Here is a 20,225-nt window from a genome sequence, read left to right as displayed (position 1 = left end):
TACGAACTAAAAAGTTAATATTTTGTAAGGAGAAATTTACCTATGCTAAAATAAGCCTCCCGCTTCCCCATTTAGGAGTGGGATGCGGGAAAGCTGAAAAATGATAGCTATGGGAGTTCCGTCATTTTGATTGAAGATTCTGGTTCTAGTTCGTAAATTTTAATCGAAACATTTTTGTGGTAGTCTAGTAAGTGTGGTGTTATCAAATAAGTCTAGGTTCACTAAGGTATTTTCAATTAGGTTGGTTAGATAGGACTTTAGGGTATTTATCAGCACCGAGGCTACATAAGTGTAGCTAGACCTTTTAATGTGCAATTCAAACCACTGTAATGAGCTGAAATGTCAATATCTTTCAACGGGAATAGAATATTTCACGTATAGACATTACGCCATTTGCTACTTGCAAATTTTATTTGAAACGAATTTAATTTGTAGTTATACAATATGAAAACAGCAAAGTAGTACACGTTGTAGTGTAATGTAAGTCAAACATCATAAAACTGTCATTTTGGCTTGCAAAAATAGGTGACCCCATAGAAATGTTTCTGTCCCTCCTTTGCTCCCCTAAGAAATCAAAGGTGGATTCGTCACTGTCTTTCAGTATACACAAAAACAGTTAGCTAGATATAATTTTTTCGTAAAAGTTTTCAGGAGCTACTAAGGACTTCTGAAGAGTGGACCACGATAATGCTTTTATAATTCTATCAATATTTGATTGTTGTTAAAGACCAAGGAAATTTGAATTTTGTATAAAAAAATATACTTTAAAAGATATGTTTGGTCGAATTATGTCCCAGAAAGTAACCCGTAACTGACTGAACAAAATAAAGTACTGAAGGGAAAATCACATTACACAATTCAGTTTTGGGGTAAGATATGAAATATCCGATTTGTTCGGGTGAGTAGTTTTTTAAACTATGTTTGTTTTTAAATCTTGGCGATACTAAAATTTATTTCGTCGTTTTCTTGTATATGCTTGTTCCTAAACTAACCCAAAGTCTGACAATATTTTTAAACAACTCTTTATTAACCATTTTATTTTCAGAATGAATTACGAACAATATTACACGAATTGCAAATACAATATACCATAGCTGAGAACAGGATATTTCGTTTCTTTCCTATTAAATTATAGTTCCCACGAGCGAGAGAAAGAAGGTTTTGATTGCTAGCACTAATTTATGTGTTTCGAATTCTAAGTGTAATAGTAAATTCACGTCTTACATAAGGTTGTTATTCAAAGAACTACTAAGGTTTAACTAGACAACTTTTAATGTCTAAGTCGTAACATTAAAACAAGATTTTGCAAGTTTTCTTCACATATTTAATAGTTCATTTGTTTCTTGTTATACAGTTTGAAACGTTAAAGTCATAACGTTGTGGAAACTAGAAAAGAAATATTTACATTGTAAATTACTATGTATAATACCGATTTCCATGCATAGGAAGTTCTTAACTCGAAGTGAAATTTAGTATTGTTGGAATTGCACTTCCAAGACTGTTTTTACTTAGAGAATAGTACTTAGAGAATAGTGCTCAAAAGAGAAATCTGATCTCAGTCAGTTAACTAAGTAAAGTATTAGTAGTTTATTCTAACATAGTAATAAATATGCCAGAGCACATCTTAGAAAATTACATTTTGGTAAAACAACATATAGCACATCGTTCATTGAGTATCATAATCCGTCAGTCTAGAATTTTTATTGTTTCTAGGGAAAAAATGTGAGACATCTTTTACCGCCTCCACTTCAAACTAAATTAGCACTATTCCGAGAATTGTGCAGGGAACTAAGCACACTAGACACTGGCAAAGTCGTGGTTATACGGTGGATGCACTAAGACTTTCCAACCGAGAATTTGCAACTTCTGACAAGTAGTCAAATATCTTAGTATTTTGTTGCATTTTGCATGGTATACAATAGTCTTTCTCTTGACCAATTAAGGAAATTTCCTTCCAATTGTAGCTCAACTCGGGTAGCTGCTGACAATATAGTCCCAAGTTTATCTTTATATCGTTGGCAGCAGACTGTAATGCACAATTCGTTTCTCATTCTACTAAATCCATAGCATTACCTATTCGGCCGTCAGTATAGACTTCGCAAACACACTGTAGAACTTCTCATTTCAGCAATTATCCTTATGAGACAATATTACCATGTATTTCCACTCATCGTCACTCATTAGCGATTGCTTAAGAAATATCTCAAGTTCCTTATGTTTCAATAGAGATCCGGAGATGGAAATTCAATCGGTTAAATATTTTTGAGCCTGATCTTGTGTCATCTAATCGTCAAGCTTTATTTTATAGTGAGATTTCTTTTAATTCTTTATCACCGTTTGATGATTGGTGTTTATATTATTAGTAATGTCATGAATGCTTACTCGTCAGTCTTTCTCGACTGTTGTCAAAATATCCTGTACTTTTCTCTGATTAGTTACAAACGTCAAGGAACATTAGACATAAATTATCAGAATGAACACCATATTATCATTGTTTCTTTATATTGATCTATATTTCGTATAAATATTATAAATTTCTTAACTTGCTTGTGTGGCGTTTGTATCTTTATCGAAGTAAAACTATAAAATACGTATGCGCTCAATTTTGAAGAGAGTTCACACTTCTTTGTATCTCAATACTTCACGCCTGATAATAAGATTTACAACACGTTTTGGATATGAACTAGGTTCAACTCTCTGCTCTCTGTCACACTGAGATTTCATGCTCTAAGCTTTGATTTATTAACTATCGCATGCCGAAATGCTGAATACTTTTTGACTTAATGATATCTTCTACTATTCAATGGTGTTAACATTTTAGCTCCATAATTGGGATCTCTCAAATGGACAAACTCACTTCCGAAAATAAATTATAGTTTATTTTACTCCAATGGATCGCTACTATAAAATGTTTTTCTATAACTAGCTAACTGACTAACCCAATCTAAAGCCTACGGAATCCCAGGTTCAATAACACATTCACAAATACTTTCCACTAACTTCTATCCTTAGCCAACTCAACCCAGTTTCTATTTTATGTTAATATTTGTGCGAGATCCATCTTCATATTGTTCTCGCATGTGCGCCTAGGTTTTCCTAATGGTCGTTTTCCGATTGCATTTGCAGTTGAAACTTCAAAATCGTTCCTACTTTCTTCCATTCTGGCTAGATGACCTGCCCACCTCACCTTGTAGATTTGATGATAATAACAATGTTTGGTAGACGGTATAAATTAAGAAATTCTTAGTTGTAAAGTTTCCGCTATTCCCCATTCTTGATCCTCATGGGTTCAAATATTCATCTCAGGATCTTGTTCTCCAACACTTTTTCCCTCAGAGTAAGCGACCATGTTTCTGAACCATACAGAACAACAGGCATGATTATTCTTTTATATATATTATTAGGTCTAAATTCCTCGCTAGAATACGTGGGAACAAAATACAAATATTTTGAAGTGAATGATATCATGAATTCCCTACTTTTAGTCGATATTTAACATCTTCATAAATATTTGGTCTGCTAATATTGATTCTAGGCATCCACTTGATCGAAAATATTATTTGATATTTTAACGCATCCATAATGTACGGTATTGCGATTCCGACTCATGTATTTAGTATTCTTTGCATTTACCCATGTCTTTGCAAGCGTATAATAAAACCTCTGCCTTTCTCTGTATTGTTCTCCTTTCATCCCCTGTTAAATTTACATCATCAGCATAACCCATAACCTGGCGAATACCATTCAACTCTAGGTCCTGGTTGCTGTCTTTGATTTTCAATATAGGATACTCCAAGATAAGGTTGAGTAAGAAATGGCGACAACACATTCCCTTGTTTCAGGCCATTCTCGACGTGAAAGATCATAGACAAGATTTTCCAACCCGGGCTTTCCTCTATGATTCACTTAACATACCTTAATTAATCTAAGTAAATTCCTTGGTATTCCAAATACTGTAATAATGCTGTATGTTTCAGAAGTATCAACCTCTCTAATTGATCTAATTCCATTACCTAGTGTCCAGCTCATTTGCAGTTTAAAGAGACGATTGAACAAATGCTGCCCAACCTACACGAAACATTTCATCACAACAACACCAGTTGGTAGCACTGAGTCAAGTCTTTGTGCGTAGTGGAATTTGTGGGGTACGAACTCTAACTCTTTCATTCTAAGAACAGTATAAGTCTCTATATCGTAGTGTAAGAAAAAAGATCACTTCAATTAACTGATTTATGAAACTCTTACGTAGAGTTTTGGGAATTAATGTCATTAGAATGAGACTGAAATCATGAAGTACGTTTTGATATGTAAATTCATTATTTGATTCTTGAACGGAATGAGTTGATTAAACGTCAAACATACCTAAAAGATATACATTCTTATATTGAAGTAACAATAATAAAAAAACAATGCCATGTACACTCATCTCCCAAATTATTGTCGCATGTCAATAAATACGTTATTGTAGGAATATAATTTGTTAACGAATCGCCCTGTATTTCTTATAATGTTAGTAAGTGTATAATCAACAAAGACATGTATGGTGCAAATTCAATGTCAAAAGAGCAGTAAATAAGAATAATAAAACCAAAATAAAATTTTCTTGCCCATTTCGAAACATTTTATTCAACTCATTATTATTTTCGTATTTATAATTCTTTTCCTACGAAATTTACCACAAATATACATTTCTCGATTATACATATAGTATCTGTATTAAAATACCCAGGAAAAAATTGTACGGTTATGAAATGAAATCTTTGAGTTTTACGTCCGGCTAGGCTAATGAAGACGGTGATAATGAAAAATGAATGGAATGGTTCTGAAGAAAGTGGGAGGAAACGGGAGAACCCCGAACAAACCCATGCACACGGTGTTTGTTTACCACAAAGTTCACTTGGTGCGAGCTGGGATCGAAGCAGTTTCCCCATGCACCAGAAGTGAACGCTCTACCACTGAACAACCGCTGCCCTCCTGGAACGGTTATATCACATTATATATAAAGGACTTACACTGATCTCCCCCAAGTGAAGTTTGTGGTGTACAAACACCGTGGTCGTGAGTTTTCTCGGGGTTCTCCCGTTTCCTCCCACTTTCTCCATTCCACCATCTCATTCATTACTCATCACCGTCTCCCTTAGCCTCACCGGCATAACCGTGGGACGTAAAACTCAAAGATCTCATCTCTTACACTGATCTTTACTTAAAAGCTGTTTCCTTACATCATGTAACTAAGAATAATAAATTTTTAAATACGTTATTACACAGAGCTAAGATGATATTGGATAAAGATCAAGTATTTTCTCTCACATAAATTTTTGCATGTTTTCCGCGGGATAGTATTTTTGCCCCTTGAAGCGATGGCAGATATGAGGAAATCAGGAAATAGCTTAATGTAATTGAAAGGTAAAAACTTTTATTTCTGTGGATCCTGGTAAAACATCAAAACATATTACGTTAACAAATGCAATTTACAGAATAAATAACACGAATAGTATGACAAGCAGGGAAAGCAGAGGAACTGTTATATGGTAAGACGACAGAAGCAAAAATCACAAGCTGAATGTTAAAGTGTATAGCAAGAAAACAAGCACCCGACTATTTGGCGTAGTGGTTAACGTATTAACCTACCAATCGGCTGATCAATGTTCGAATTTTCATTAAGTTCGTTTTCTTCCATTTCGTCGAAGGAACAACAATTATTTGTAGTGTTTACTTTTTACATCCGAAACTAAATATACAAGTAATTTAAATGAAAGTAGCAAGCTGGTGAGTCACCATCGGGCAAATGAGCAAAATAATATAACCTGAAGCGCTTTCAAGTGCCTTTTGTGTTTCTGTTTTAACCGTGAACTAAACAAACCTTTTCTTAAAACACAACATTATCAAAAAACAACTGGTGTGTGTAAAAGCATAAAGAGAAGAGGAACGAAACAGTATTAGTGTATTTTGTTTTTATTATTAGACGTTTCAGTGTGTTGAAAAATGAAAACGTGTTCACTATTTAATGAGAAAATACCTAATAAACTTGTGTTCGTACCAAGTGAAAAGACAGTATGTGTTTTGGAAGGTCATATTCTATTTGGGTCATATTCTATTTGGAAGGTCATGTGAGAATAATAAGATTTTTTCATTATATTAATAGAATAACCTTTATAGAATCAACCTTATCAAGAGATTGATTTCTGATGGGAGTTAATTTCGCTTATTGTCCCAGTTAAGTTGTAAAACCATGTTTCATATAGTCTCGGTGCTGAAAGGATGTTATACTCCCAATGAACCAACTGATCAGTCTTAGAACTATCACTTTGAGGAAAAATGATTGGCTTGTGAACTGTGAAAGGTCTCTATTAATCTATAAACCATGTATGGAGCAATTTCCAAGTAACCCAAATAGATTAAAGTCACACATCTGCGCATAAAAGTTGATAGCTCGCTGAACTATTGTGGCAATAGAATAATTAAAGTTGATTTTCAGCTTCCTAAAATTGTACTTCTAGCTTGATAAAATTCAAAATTCAATATATTCTAAAATTCAAAAAATAGCATGCACAATTCGTTTAAAAATATAGGGTGGAGCTATCTTTAAAGACCAGACACAAGCTAGTTGAAATGCTCATTCTTCGAACGAGAAGAATAAGTTTATGGAAATATTATTTACGAAATATTCAAAAATCTTCCCCAATAGAATAGCATTTTAATTGAAGTAAAATGAAACAGACCCAAGTGAATTTAACTGGTAACTATCTTCTAGATTTATTTTAAGGAGGTAAAATACTTACTAACTTTGCTCAGTTTGTGAACATAAAATGGAAAGTTAAGATATTGTAGCAGTTGGCTTGCTTTCTTTGCTAAAGTTAGAATTTCCGAATAGGATGGACAATGTCGTCACAGATATGTAAGAATTTTAAATGTCGAGTTTCATCTTCCTATGGTGAGAGATTAATCAGAAACTCTCTTTTTTGGAGTATATATTTTTAATACTCCTTTCCTCGCTTAGAGCATGTATTGTATGAAAGTAACATGAGGAAAACCAGGCCATTGTTAACTAACAAGAGTAAAGCCGACTCTTGTAAATGAAGTTCGGAGCCATCCTTCGCGATGCAGTTGTGCACATTTAACCCTAGAAAGGTAGCGTTCTCAATATGTACGTTAAAGGTAGCGGCACGTCAAATTGACTTGTAGGTCATAAAAGTGATGTTTAATGTATACACTTATTTTATTTATTTTGTTTTTATTCAAATATTTTATTTTTTATTTATCTTAAATAAGACACTTTCTGCTATTACAAGAATAGTTTTGTTTCCACAAATGACTATCTAAGAAGTAGGCCTATTTATTTTACCGTATATAAAAGAAATTACAAATGTGCTTTTTTTTTAAAAAAAAACACCGTTCTATGTATACATTTTACAATTATAAAAATCTACTCCTTGGATACAATGTTGAATAAGTATAATGAAAACAAGGACAGCAATGTAACACATTGGCATTTAGGTGCAGTCAGGGCAAACTTTTTTCTGGTGCTCCCCACATATCGCTTTTCCACATTCGCAGTAAGTATTCGTCATTCTTCTTTTCCTTACATCACAAAAGGCACAGAACTTTCTTGCTCCTCTTTGGTCAGCTGTTGGTTGCGATTTCTGTAATTTCCTATAGTCCCCAACAACCTTCTCAATTGTCATCCTCAAATCTCGACTCAGTGTCCTTTCCCTCAGTCGTTCCTCTTGCCATGGTCTTGTTAACTGTTTGTGCAGGTCTATACAGAAGTCTTACCTTGACATTGGTTTGGAATTCGCTCCACTCCTGAAATGGTTGTGATGATAAATTACATATCCATTTATCAGAGAGATGTTTATCATATTATAGAAGAAACAGAGAGGCCACCTTTGTGTCTTATGACCACAGTTTGTTTTGGCACATTCGGTCCATGGTGTCAACCGCACCTTTTGTTGCATTATATGTCACTACGATCTCTGGCTTTCCTGTGCGATCGTTCAGAGTGGCGTCATCATGCATTGTGCTCAATAAGCACACCATCTTCTTCGAGTTTGGTTTATAGGAGACTGCTGTTACGTCTTCATCAAATAGAAACATTGAAGATCCTTCTTGCCTATTCTGAAATTTCTTGTCTTTGAATTCTTCTAGTAATTCTGGTTTGTTTTTCTTCACAGTTGCAACTGCAGTCAATTTCTTTTGGTGAAGTTCTTTGAGCAATGGGATGCTAGAGAACCAGTTGTCCATGGTGATGTTTCGGTTTGAATTTTGAATGGTTTTCACCAAGTCATTCACAAAATAGTTTGCAGCAGGAGTTTTTGGCGGCACTGTCCCTTTCCCCAAATAAACTTTTGCATCAACCATATATTTGGTTGCATTGTATATAACAACGATTTTAATACAATACTTGTTGGGCTTTGAAAGAATGTACAATCGAAAAGGGCATTTACCCCGAAATCTAACAAGTTGCTCATCAATGGCCAATTATGACCCAGCCTTGCAAAAACATATTCCAAATATCATATATAGCGGCCAGGGTATATTCTTTTTTCCTTACTTCTCTCGTTTCTTTATTATCAAATCTGATTTAGTTTATCAAGAACTTAAATCTCCTTTCCGACATGATTCCTTGTAGCGATCTCCACATAGGGTCGTATCAAACATCTTTTCAGTGGGCAGATGATTGTCTTTCAGGGCAGCAGATAAAATTAATATCCCTAACAGTGCTCGAAGCTCTTCCATACAAACATGCCTCACGCTTCCTTCAGGTCTTTTGTACTTCTTACATTGTTGCTCAATTTCTTCATTGGTGTATTGGAGAATAGTCGCAACAATTTCGTCACAAAAAAGAGTGCAAAACATTCAAGAGAAGATGTGGCTTGACGGGAATTATTTGATGCTATGGGTCCTGGCCGTATATGAATAACATTTTCGGACGGTGTCTTCCCCTTTTTCTTTAGGCATGACGTGTTCCAAACAAACCCATTCTTGCTTTTCAATGTTTCTTCTTGTACTTTGATAACACTTCCAGCAGATCTTCCCTCAACATTGTTCGAACATTCGTCTTTGTTTCTTTTACTTTCGTTCAGAACATTGTCTTTTTTCTTTCTCCGAGGCTGAGTTGGAGCAGTAGAAATTTCAATGTTCTTCACTGCTTCTACACAATTTAAGTCGTCTTCTTCGGGTGTGTATTCGGGGTCAGCATCACTATCGTAACAGCTTTCACCAGAATCCGAATGGACTTCAACTTCTAAATTATCTGCTTCCAAATCTTCGGAAATTTCTTCTTCCTTTTCGAGAGCAGCCAATATTGTATCTTCATTGTCCAAAATGTTTGTCATTATTCTCGTCCTTGAAGTGTCTGCCATCACCCAGAAAACGATCGAAAGTGAACCAAAGCATTTAACAAAACACCCGTTAGAGGTAGCAACGCGTCAGATCTACGTGTACGAAAAAGGTGGTTAAAGGTAGCGACACGTCAAACTGACGTGTAGGTTTTAGAAAAAGAAAGTCGCCTAGAACAAAGAAAGCGGAGACTATTTACACCCGACGCCAACTAGTTGGCAACTAACACAAGTAAGCACTGCTGGCGTGCGGAGATCTGGAAGCGAGAGGAGGGGAAATGAGAGGCTATTATTCTTTACCTACACGTAAATTTTACGTACGCTACCTTTCCCGGGTTAAAGGGTTAGTATTACAAACTGGAAGACTGCAATAGCCAGAAATAGTGGAGAAAAACGTCTTAAATATTCCAACTTACTGCATGTATGACAGGACTCGAAAAGTTATGAAAAGACTGCGTGGCAGAGTTAGGAAATTCTCGAGTTCTGTGCAATGGGCCCTGGATTCAATCACTGCTTGAATCATTTTTTGTTTTTTGCTGTAACCAATAAAGTATCCATTTGTATCTTCATACATGAAAATGAAATGAAATTTTAAGTTTTACGTCCCACGATTATGCCTGCTAGGTTGAAGGAGACGGGCGATTATGAGAAGTGAATGAAATGGTGGAATGAAGAAAGTGTGAGGAAACGGAAGAAACCCGAGAAAACCCACGCACAATGCCTCAAAATGTACTTGGTGGGAGCTGGGGTCGAACCCGGGACTCCACGCACAAAAGATGAACGCTCTACCACTGAGTATTTGTAACTACAAGTAAAATATTAATTCATCATATGTTTAAAATACATAAAACTATAGAAAGGTTCAAATCAGTTGTAAAAACTGAAAATTTTATGTTAACGAACAATAAAATTTAACCTAATTTGCGTTGTATATGGATGCCATGGATTATATTATGGTTAGTAAAGTCGTTGTGTAAGAAATATTACTGACGTTTCGTGTCTATATTTGTGAACAGAGTGCGAATTGACCGGACATTTGCAAGGGGGATGGATTGTGCTTCAGAAGACAATAGCATGGCAAACTATGTCAGTTTAGCCAGAGGCGTTCTTTAGTTAGAGCAGGGGGGCAATTGCCCGCGAAGAGTTTGAGGAAATTGATTATCTACTAATATACTAGTACAAAACATTAAAGTATTATGTCGGTGGTGCTCTTACCCCCTTTTGAGCGAAGTCTGAAATGCCGCAACTGGTTATAGCTCTATCCAGTATCACCAAAGGGAATATTTCTCTCATCCTCCTTGTAATTCGCACACTGTCCACAGATATAGAGAGCAAGCGTCTAGAACATTTTTACGCAACGATTGTGCTAACTATAATATAACTCCAGATATCAATGCACAACTCGGAATAGATTACATTTTATTCCTAGTTAACATGGAACATTGAAAGATTTGACAATTGATTTGAACATTTTTATTGTGTTATGTATTGTAAACATATGGTGAGTTACCATATATGGCTATTTTATTGGTTAAAGCATAAAACAAAAAATGGTTGATTCAAGCGGGAATTCAACCCGGGACCCTTTGCACGGGTTCGTGGATGCTCTGCCTGGCCGTCACTTGATACCTTTATGAGTCGTATCATATATGCGCGAGTAGTAATCTTTAAAATCCTTTTCCTACACCATTTCTGGCTATTGTGCTCTCCCAGTTTGTGATATTAACACTTTGAATGTGCACTACTACCTCGCGAAGGATGGAGCGTAAGCTAATTTACCTAAGTCTGCTTCCCCCTTATAAGAAATGGTCACCTTGCGTCTTAAGGCGAACTTGGATACTATTTAGAGAATAATCAATTATGGCTGAACGAAAAACATCAGGTGGATATACACACGAGGAGAAGTTATGGAGTTTTAAGTGAAATTTAGTAATGAAAGTCAATAAAAAAACAATTGTTAATGTAGCTGCAAGCAATTAGCATCAACTGAGAGCGCAACTAAGCACTTCGGACTCGTGTAAGAAATAGTCGATTCGTTGGGATAAATAATCTGTTAATCATGTCTTCAAACCATATAAAAAGTTATGTTTTTGTCGTTTGAGCGCATCTCATCCTGTTTTTCAATGACTTCCAATGCTAAACTTAAATACGCTATTACTTCTTTCCTCGTGTTCACTTCCACCTGGAATGTTATATTTAGGCATAGTTGACCATCCTCTAAATGGTAACGAAGTCTTGTCAAGTTTCCAGTGGACATCAGCTATCATTTTCTTCCAAGTACTAAATGTATTGAAATATTCATTTCAAACAGTTCATTCGATTTCCGTAATGATCGAACAGATAACCACAATATGTTACTTATTGACTGCGTATTAGGAACTTGCCCCTTTTCTCCTCAAAAGCGGATTAATAAGAACAACAGAAGATGGGCTCACATATTTTAAAATAAGATGTTTATGTCCATCTCTTCCTCTTATGATATATATGTTAATGTATGATAGAAACCCGACTGGACCAAATGCTAAATGCGGTATGACAAGACATAACTTCGATGTCATCATTCTTAAATATTCAGCAAAAATGATACAAATTGCCTATATTCTCCACTTAATACCGAAATCTCTAAACACGATCGGACACTTACACCCTCATTTTAAATAAGGATTTTATATATTAAGTTTCATCTCACAACATTATATATACTATTTTTGGCATGTATATTAAACCCCATCTCATCTGTTATGATACGTAATATAATAAAAAAGGCGTGAAAAGAGCTCAGTCCGAGGTAGGTGTTAACAATGTTAATAAAATTCATTTAAAACGGTTCAGTCATTTTTCGTTGTGATAGGCCACTTTTCACTTGTACACTATGTAGATATAGAGTAATAGTATTGTTACTGTCTTGTTATTTATTTATTTAAATTATTTATTGATATAAAATGAAGTGTTATGTTTAATGTTTAAGAATACGTAACATTTTTCATGTTATCAGTAACCAAGTAGAGAATTTTGTGTAATATTTATATTACATTGAATTTAATGTGTCCCGCTAGTAGTAAATTAAGCACGAATGCTAAAATACTCTTCAGTTTCAGTTCTCAAAAGAGTTTCTTTCTTGTCTTTGTTTTAGTTCGTCAGTAGATTACAAAACACTGGCACCTGACTTTTGCATGTATAGTATTTAATAGTTTTTCCCGTATACTTTTCTCAACGTTTAAGTCCTTTAGGCTAAAAGAGACGGATGATTATTGAAAATAAATTCTAGTTAAAGTAAAGCATTAATTGACCCTTAATGGGAATCGAACACGAGACTACTAGTACCAGAAAAGGACGCGCTAGCCACTAGACCAGCAGAAAGCGTGTAAGTTTTACTAATAGTATCATACAATTCTCCGTGTGTATGACGAGGTTTTGTCGTCCCATTTCTGTTCCGATCATACTGGGACACGAATATTATTTCTTCCAGGTGTGGAAATTCTTAACCAGTTTCATCACTGCTTTCCAATACCAGTACAACAATAGGGCCTGTTCCAACCCCAACGGGTAAGAACTGACTGTAATCAGGTACTTTTCTCTCGGCGGGAGCTCGTGTTTCGGATCCCACGTTAAGCTGTAAGTAAAGCCTCGCTGCTGAATGAGACGCTAAAATCAAACCAACTACTACAACTAATAACAGACATTCTAGAAAGAGCTCTGCAGACCATTTTCTTCATAAAGGTTTTTTTGTACCAAATAAAACAAACATATATGTTTAATAACAAGCATTCTGTAAAACCTTCCGAAGTATTCTAACGCCTTAGTAATCTTGTAGGAACTTCAACCAAAAATAGGTTCTAGCAGGCAAAGTAGGCCATTTTTGGCATTATTCAGTTTGATCAGTTGCTACATTTGCTAATGAAATGTTGACGTTGTGCGTTCTCCTTGAAATATATGCAAAGGAAAAAAAGTATTTTGACCAAAACTCCCGGCGTTAGATACGTTAATATATATAAAAAACCGGAAAACAGGAGCTGGTTCAGTTCGCTGCTCCCTGTATTTATCGCTAGTTTATTCAGTTTGTAATGACAATATTATAAAAATGGGACGTCAAACTTGTGTTGCGTTCTTCAAGGTTTAAAGTTCTTAACATATTTCAGATTCTATCGAGAATCAAATTCGTGGTGTATATTTCAAGGCGAAGTTTCCCTATCAATTCAAGAAAATTCTGTTTCAGCGTATAAGGGCAAATACTTTTGCTAAATTCAAATACCCTGCAGTTTATAAACCATTGATTAATTCTATTATAGAATTGTTCATAATATTTGTCATATTATCTTCGACATTTTCAAGTATAAATATATTATTTTTTTCATTCTTTACATAAAGAGATCTAATGCCATAGTGATACCTTGCAGTATGATCTCTGTTTCGTTAAGAACTAAATTTGAGTATTTTATACCACATACGAAACCACTGAAATCCATCTCTTTACCATAGCTAATTAGGGAGTAGAGTTGAAGAGAATTCAATTTATTTTTGAGCTGTGAATTTATTTATAGTTTTTATGAATAGTAAAATCTAGATCGGTATTAGCTTGTAAAATTCTACTTCATCTTGTTTGCTTGACAATAGATATAAATAAATACTTGCAGAATATCAAATCACACCTTAAACTGTAACCATATTTTTCCTTTTTATTGGAGTTTTACCTGATCAATGAAAAAAATAAAAATAAAAAGTAGTAGGACGAAGAATGGAATACAGGCCCAGAATGGGAATTATACACGGATCCAACGAGTTACGGAACAAGATACAGAAGAAATCCACTCTATAAATATATGGCAAAAGCCGTAAGCTTCATGCTGCGAAAGAATGTGGTTTTGGTTTCTTTTTTCTTCTATTTTGGTTAATATTTCTGTAGTGCCTTTTGTTAACTGCTAAGAGAGAGATCGTGCAGTTATCGCTTTGGTTAGAGATTGAGTTTATAAAATCTTTAAAACATTTAATTAAATCGCGAGTTGGCAGCAAGGAATGTGTACTGATTTCATTCTCATAGTAAGAGGCAAAAGATACTATCCCGCGAAAATCATAACTAAACTTATGTGTCAGATAATACAAGGAGAAGTAAGTCGCCTAACAGTTACATACATACAAGTCAAAAGCAAAATGCCACACTGAGTAGAGCTGAAACAGAATTTTGAAAAAAAATCTTTTGCCTTTACTTCCTTCATTCATAACACCTGGAATGGACTAAGTCATTTGTGTTGCCAAAGTAATTAACACGCCATTTTTTAAGATTAAAAATTTCATACATTTAGTCAATTCTATGTGAATGTGGACTAACATATATTGGAGAAAAGAATGATTAACAAAAACTAAATGTGAAGATCACTAACACATATAGTATTAAATCAACCAGAGAAATCGCCCTTGTAAACGTCTACATGAAAATTGCAAGGAATATATAATCATAACAATTCATTATTATTAATTGTGAATAATCCTTTCTCCTTTCGTAGAAGTAGCACAATTTACGTTGTATGTGTGTTTGCTTAACAAGTTATTTTCTATTCCGTTTTACGAGATGAGTGTATTTTGAGTTGCAATCGACTATTAGATATTTCCTAGGCATCTGATTTACAATTTTTTTTAAAAAAAAACTGGAAATTTGATTCTTTCTTGCAATTTTCCATTCTTTATACAAATTACCAATAAGATCACAATTTCATTTGGTACTTTCTCTGATTTATCTCTTAGAAATTCTGATGTATCGGAGAAAAAAAGGTTTGATAACTAGTCTAAAAGAGAAAGAAGGACAGATGTCATTAATGTTAGATTGTTATAATTTCAAACTTCCTTATCAGTATAACTTTAAAAATTTCCTTATAAATTGCACAAGTATTGAATTATTATAATATAAATCATAGTTCTTTCATTACGTTTTACTGGAGGATCTACATTAAGAAAAAGGATTTACTTGTGTATATCATATATAAGCATTTTTTCTATTGTTTCAAAACTATTAAGCATGGCTTTCGAAATATCGGTTAGATATTAGAAATAGTTTTCAAGTGATAACAAAATAGTTGTTTTGATTAATTCCATTGATAGAAATAAGAATATATATGTAGTTTAGTATTCATATAGTAAATACTTTTAACTAGTGTTAGAATTGTATATAAAACATATAATATCAATAGTAAGAGCTAATTTTACGAGTATACTTTTAGCACTGATTGTTAATAAAATAAACATTTTGCTTTAGAAACTTTCATACTCTTTAAAAATAATTTTGGGAGTACTTTTCATAACTGTGTTTATAATTTTATATCTTAAAACTGTTTAAAATGTGCTTCTACGTTTTAAAGTCATAATCGAATTTCCTTTATCTTTATAAAACACAGTCAGATTATAATTTACACAATGTAATCAGGATTGCAAAATGACCAAAAATTGTATATATTCAAAATTTTTCATTTTACAATACATTATATAAAATACTTTAAAGATAGAGAAATATATAGACAGTGCACAGAAGGCAAGAAAATGAAACAATTACCAACTAAAAGAATGAATTGAAAGCAATAATAAATAAACAAAATAAATAAATGAAAACTGAAAAAATGAAAAAGAGTAATAGATCCCTTATGAGAGTAACCTCTGCGAGGGATATCTACAAGAATGGTGTAAGACCTCGGTGCAGTTTGAAGCTGACGTATTCTACACATTAATTTGACTTATGCTCATTCAAGGAAAACAGTTTACAAATTTTCCATCATTGTACCGGATAAGAATTTGTCCTTCGTTAATTGAAATATGTAAACTGAAATTTAACGGAAATTTTAGATCCTTTAAGTTGTGAGCAGTATAATCATTTCGGAGCAGGTGATTGTTATAAGGTATAATTCGAACATATGATTGTATTGCCCTTGGTGGTTTGGCCAGGTCTGCAAATTAAGGGCACTCTCTTATACAAAAATAAATCTTATGAGGAAAGAATATTAGGAAACGATATATAATATGATACGAAATATTTATATTTATGTGGTGATCTTATACATGATGATGTTTGATGTGAAAATAAAAAGAAAACAATTACAAATGCAATAATAATCTAGGAAATATGAGAGGGATTGTAAGTTATTAATCAACAAGAACAGATATTAAACTTAAACACACTTTCCAGAAATACAAACTACGAGTAACTATAACATTCTTTTATGTATGATAACAAGATTAAGCAATTGTAAATAATACATCCTAATTGGCAATCGCACGTTAAACGCTACTATATATAGTGTTATTATTTATTTCATATTAGCAAAGCAAACGTCATATTGCTGAATAACTTAATATAGTTTGATAAACACATTCAATACATCATGTTACACGTTACACGCCAAACGTGACTTCTCATTCTTATTAACTATGAGAACACTACTGTAATTAACAGCTTGTATCCCGAGTAAGCCAAATATGCTATTACCAATCAACTGGATGAAGTGTCAATAAATATGTAATCACATTAGCCCATGTATTGCGCAATAGAGAACACTTAATTGCATTGGACAATATTTACAAGATCTTTTAGGAATTTACCTCTTGGATACGACAAAGACAGGAAAGGTGATCTGTTCAGAACATGGAATTTACATGTTCACATTAGTACTATCATTTCTAGAGAAGGTGATATCAAAAGAAATGTTATAACTGTATCTAACGTCTAGAGTAGAACTTATTGCATAACTTAATCTACTAAATAAATAACTATATGGCTTATGGAACCCAGAGGTTCAATGTCACATCACAAAAGCTCCCAGTCACTTCTATCCTTAGTCAACTGAATCTAGTTTCTACTTTGTATTCTTGTATGTGCGAGATTCATCTTAATATTGTCCTCCCATCTGTGCCTATGTCTCCGTAATGGTCGTTTTCCGATTGGTCTTCCAGTTAAGACTTTGAATGTTTTACTGCTTTTCTCCATTCTGGCTACATGACCTGCCAACCTGATCCTCCTAGATTTAATGACTCTAACAGTGTTCGGTAAACCGTATAAATTATGCAGTATTAACTTAATCTACAATCATTAAAATTATGTCGTTAATTTTTGTAAATATTATATAGAATAGCTTTCCATCATAATGTCAAGATATAAATGGAAAATCAATAAGTACGCTGGTGTCCTCTAATGAGATGACACAACAAAAATATAGTTGTATAAACACTAGAACACCTAACAGAGGAAACAAAAAATATAGACTAATACTTGAAAGCAATACATGAAGGGGAGATGTTTCCCTCTTCTACCGATTAAGTTAATATCTTGTCCAAAATATTTATTACAAGCTAAACATAAGAAAAAAGAAATTTAGAAATGTTAATATTTTGTATGGTTTTTGGAAATTTGCGTATGTCAACTTTCAAACTAGCGTGATTTCAATAACCTAGTTTATTAACCTTTTATTTATTCCTACTAGTTAAATTGATACTTATTTATTTTTGAAGATATTGTAAGTGTCGTATCTTTCTCACAAGAAATGCGGTTTACTAATCGTTTGGACAAAAATATTGTTCTGTGAATAAAACGATGTTTGCTAATATTCTGTTCGTGCAAGAATAATTCGAAGGTGACTCAGGACGAGAAATGTTTGTTCAAATGAAGATATGAGAAGTAAATCGCAGTTTAATTGGTCTCGTGTTTATTTCATATCTGTCAAATTAATTAACATAATAGTCAATAGAACAGATTAAATATCTTGGTGTGCATCCCTGTGTTTCGTTTATTGAGCATCTCAAACTTGTTCTTATCGATTTATTAAACAATGTTACAATTAAACATATTATGTACACGAGGATGAAATAAGTAATTACAGAGTGTACACATGAAACCTCTCTGATTACAAATATTAATTGCATGAAAGCTATTGGTGCCAGAGAATAATGTTTTGTGGTGTCTTGAAGAGCAACTTACATTATGTTTTTTTGTCTATATATGCATTTTTATATTGGTCCCGTTAGTAGCTTTGAGAATGTCCAGTTGATATTCAATCTCCTGTCATGTGTTATGTTGCAAGTCTGGTGTGACCGAATTGATGACTTATCAATTTTTTGACGAAGAGCAGGAATATCACGTACAGGTGTGGCGTAGGCTCTATCCTTGACATAGCTTTATAGGAAGAAATCCATAAGGGCTATGTCAGGGGATCGCGGTGGCCAAGTAGTGAGTTCAATCAGGCTGCCGGATGACACTCCCCGATGGTACTTTCGTCTCAGTTTCTTTGCACGGTAATTGGTGATTTAGTCTCAGCCAACCACACCGCACACTGTACTCTCTCTGTGCTGTTTTCATCTTTGTTCATGAACACCTGCAACAAATAACAAAAATTCATATAAACTTTGTTACTGAATATCTGCAACAAATAAAAATAATCAACAATCAACAAGAAAAAAACTGTTTGAATTGCTTTTGAAGATGCCGCAAACCGTTATTCTCTTGCTCTAATAGTTTTCATGCAATTAATGTATGTATTCAATAAGGTTTCATGTGGACACCCTGTATATTTTAAACTGAATGAAATAACAAATTCGAATATGTGGACCATTCCAATAATCACTTATGCATTTAAGACTTTGTTGTGAAAAGTTAAATGAATAATATTCACTGTTTTACTTTTTTCTAGAATGTGGGATCAACGAACATTACAGTGAATGTTTAGGTAGTTGTAAGCTAACCTGCAGCACAATGTATGACGAATGCCCAAAAATCTGTGTACCAGGATGCACTTGTAATGAAGGATACGTCCGAGATGATATAACCGGGATGTGTATCCCGAGAGACCAATGTCATTATAGACGTATGTATAAAAAAAAGTTTCGTAATTTGTATATTAAAATCCAATAGTTAACTTACACATTCCATTCCATTTCATTTACTTCAAAATTAATTCATGATCATATCAACATGATTGAAATACTGTTGGGGTGATTAGCGTAAATGCTTTTTCTGCATCACTATTTAATTTTTTTTCTTATGCGATTTAAACATCTCAAAAAGTAAGGATATACTTTAAAATGTACTTTTGTGTTATTATTTATGTCGTAGAATATAAAGTACTGGAATTATTGTTGAATAGCAGGAATTTAGTTTAATAAAAGCTTTAACAATAACAAATTGACAAGGCATGGATATTGTAAAACTTTATCTCATATAGGATTTTGGGTAGAGCATTTAATAAAAAGAGCGTCCGGAAATCGACTCCCACTACCAGTTTTTATTATAAAACTTCCTCTATAAAAGTATTTTCACAGAATACTGTACAAATTATTCTATCTAGAATCAAGGTTAGTTATTGGTGGTCTTTGACCGTAAGAACGCAGACAAGATCTCCAACAGAGCCTCGTAGCAGGCTAAGAAGAGTGGAATTAAGGAACCAATGCTCCGTAGCAAGCAGAGGCGGGTTAAGTGGCCAACAGAGCCGAGTAGCAGGTTAAGCCAGGAGATAGGATAGGCGTAGTCCCGTAGCAGACTAGAGGCCTGGGGTTACCGTAACAGAGTAAAGGAGGGTCACCAGAAACTGGTGTCGAGTTGCCTTCGTCCATCCAATTTATAGGGTCCTTTGGGTGGCGGTGGCGCTGCTGCTCCGATGTCGTTTTCTGCTCCGTGTTAGGGGCCAGAAGCCGTCGTCTGCATGTGATTATAGGTTTATCTGGTGGGAGATCATCTTGCTAAAGCACGTGGTGGTGTTTGTAAACACTGATGCGTGGAATTGTTTGTTTACAACATCACATAGGATATTACACCCCCTGGCTTGTTTAAAAAATAAGCCGAAGGGTTATGTTTATATAAGGGTTGACAACACTGAGGTGTCACACAAAAAAATCACTAAAAATATTAATAACACT

At 34.1% G+C, this 20,225-nt stretch overlaps 1 protein-coding gene across 2 annotated transcripts in view; it reads left to right on the top strand.

Moving 5' to 3' along the window:
- The window catches only part of LOC145692691 (uncharacterized), a 74,121-nt gene that overhangs the window by 28,479 nt on the left and 25,417 nt on the right, over positions 1-20,225 (top strand). For both annotated transcript variants that reach the window (XM_081768083.1, XM_081768082.1), the window contains exon 8: positions 19,004-19,177. In XM_081768083.1, the coding sequence (XP_081624209.1) occupies positions 19,004-19,177 (174 nt within the window). The remainder of the gene's footprint in view (positions 1-19,003; positions 19,178-20,225) is intronic.

The sequence above is a fragment of the Thermobia domestica genome, chromosome 8 (assembly GCF_964235325.1).
Source record: "Thermobia domestica chromosome 8, izTheDome1.hap1.1, whole genome shotgun sequence".
NCBI classification, from domain to species: Eukaryota; Metazoa; Arthropoda; class Insecta; order Zygentoma; family Lepismatidae; genus Thermobia; species Thermobia domestica.
The sequence above is the reverse complement of the archived record's forward strand: the minus strand, read 5'-3'. Positions and strand labels throughout refer to the sequence as shown.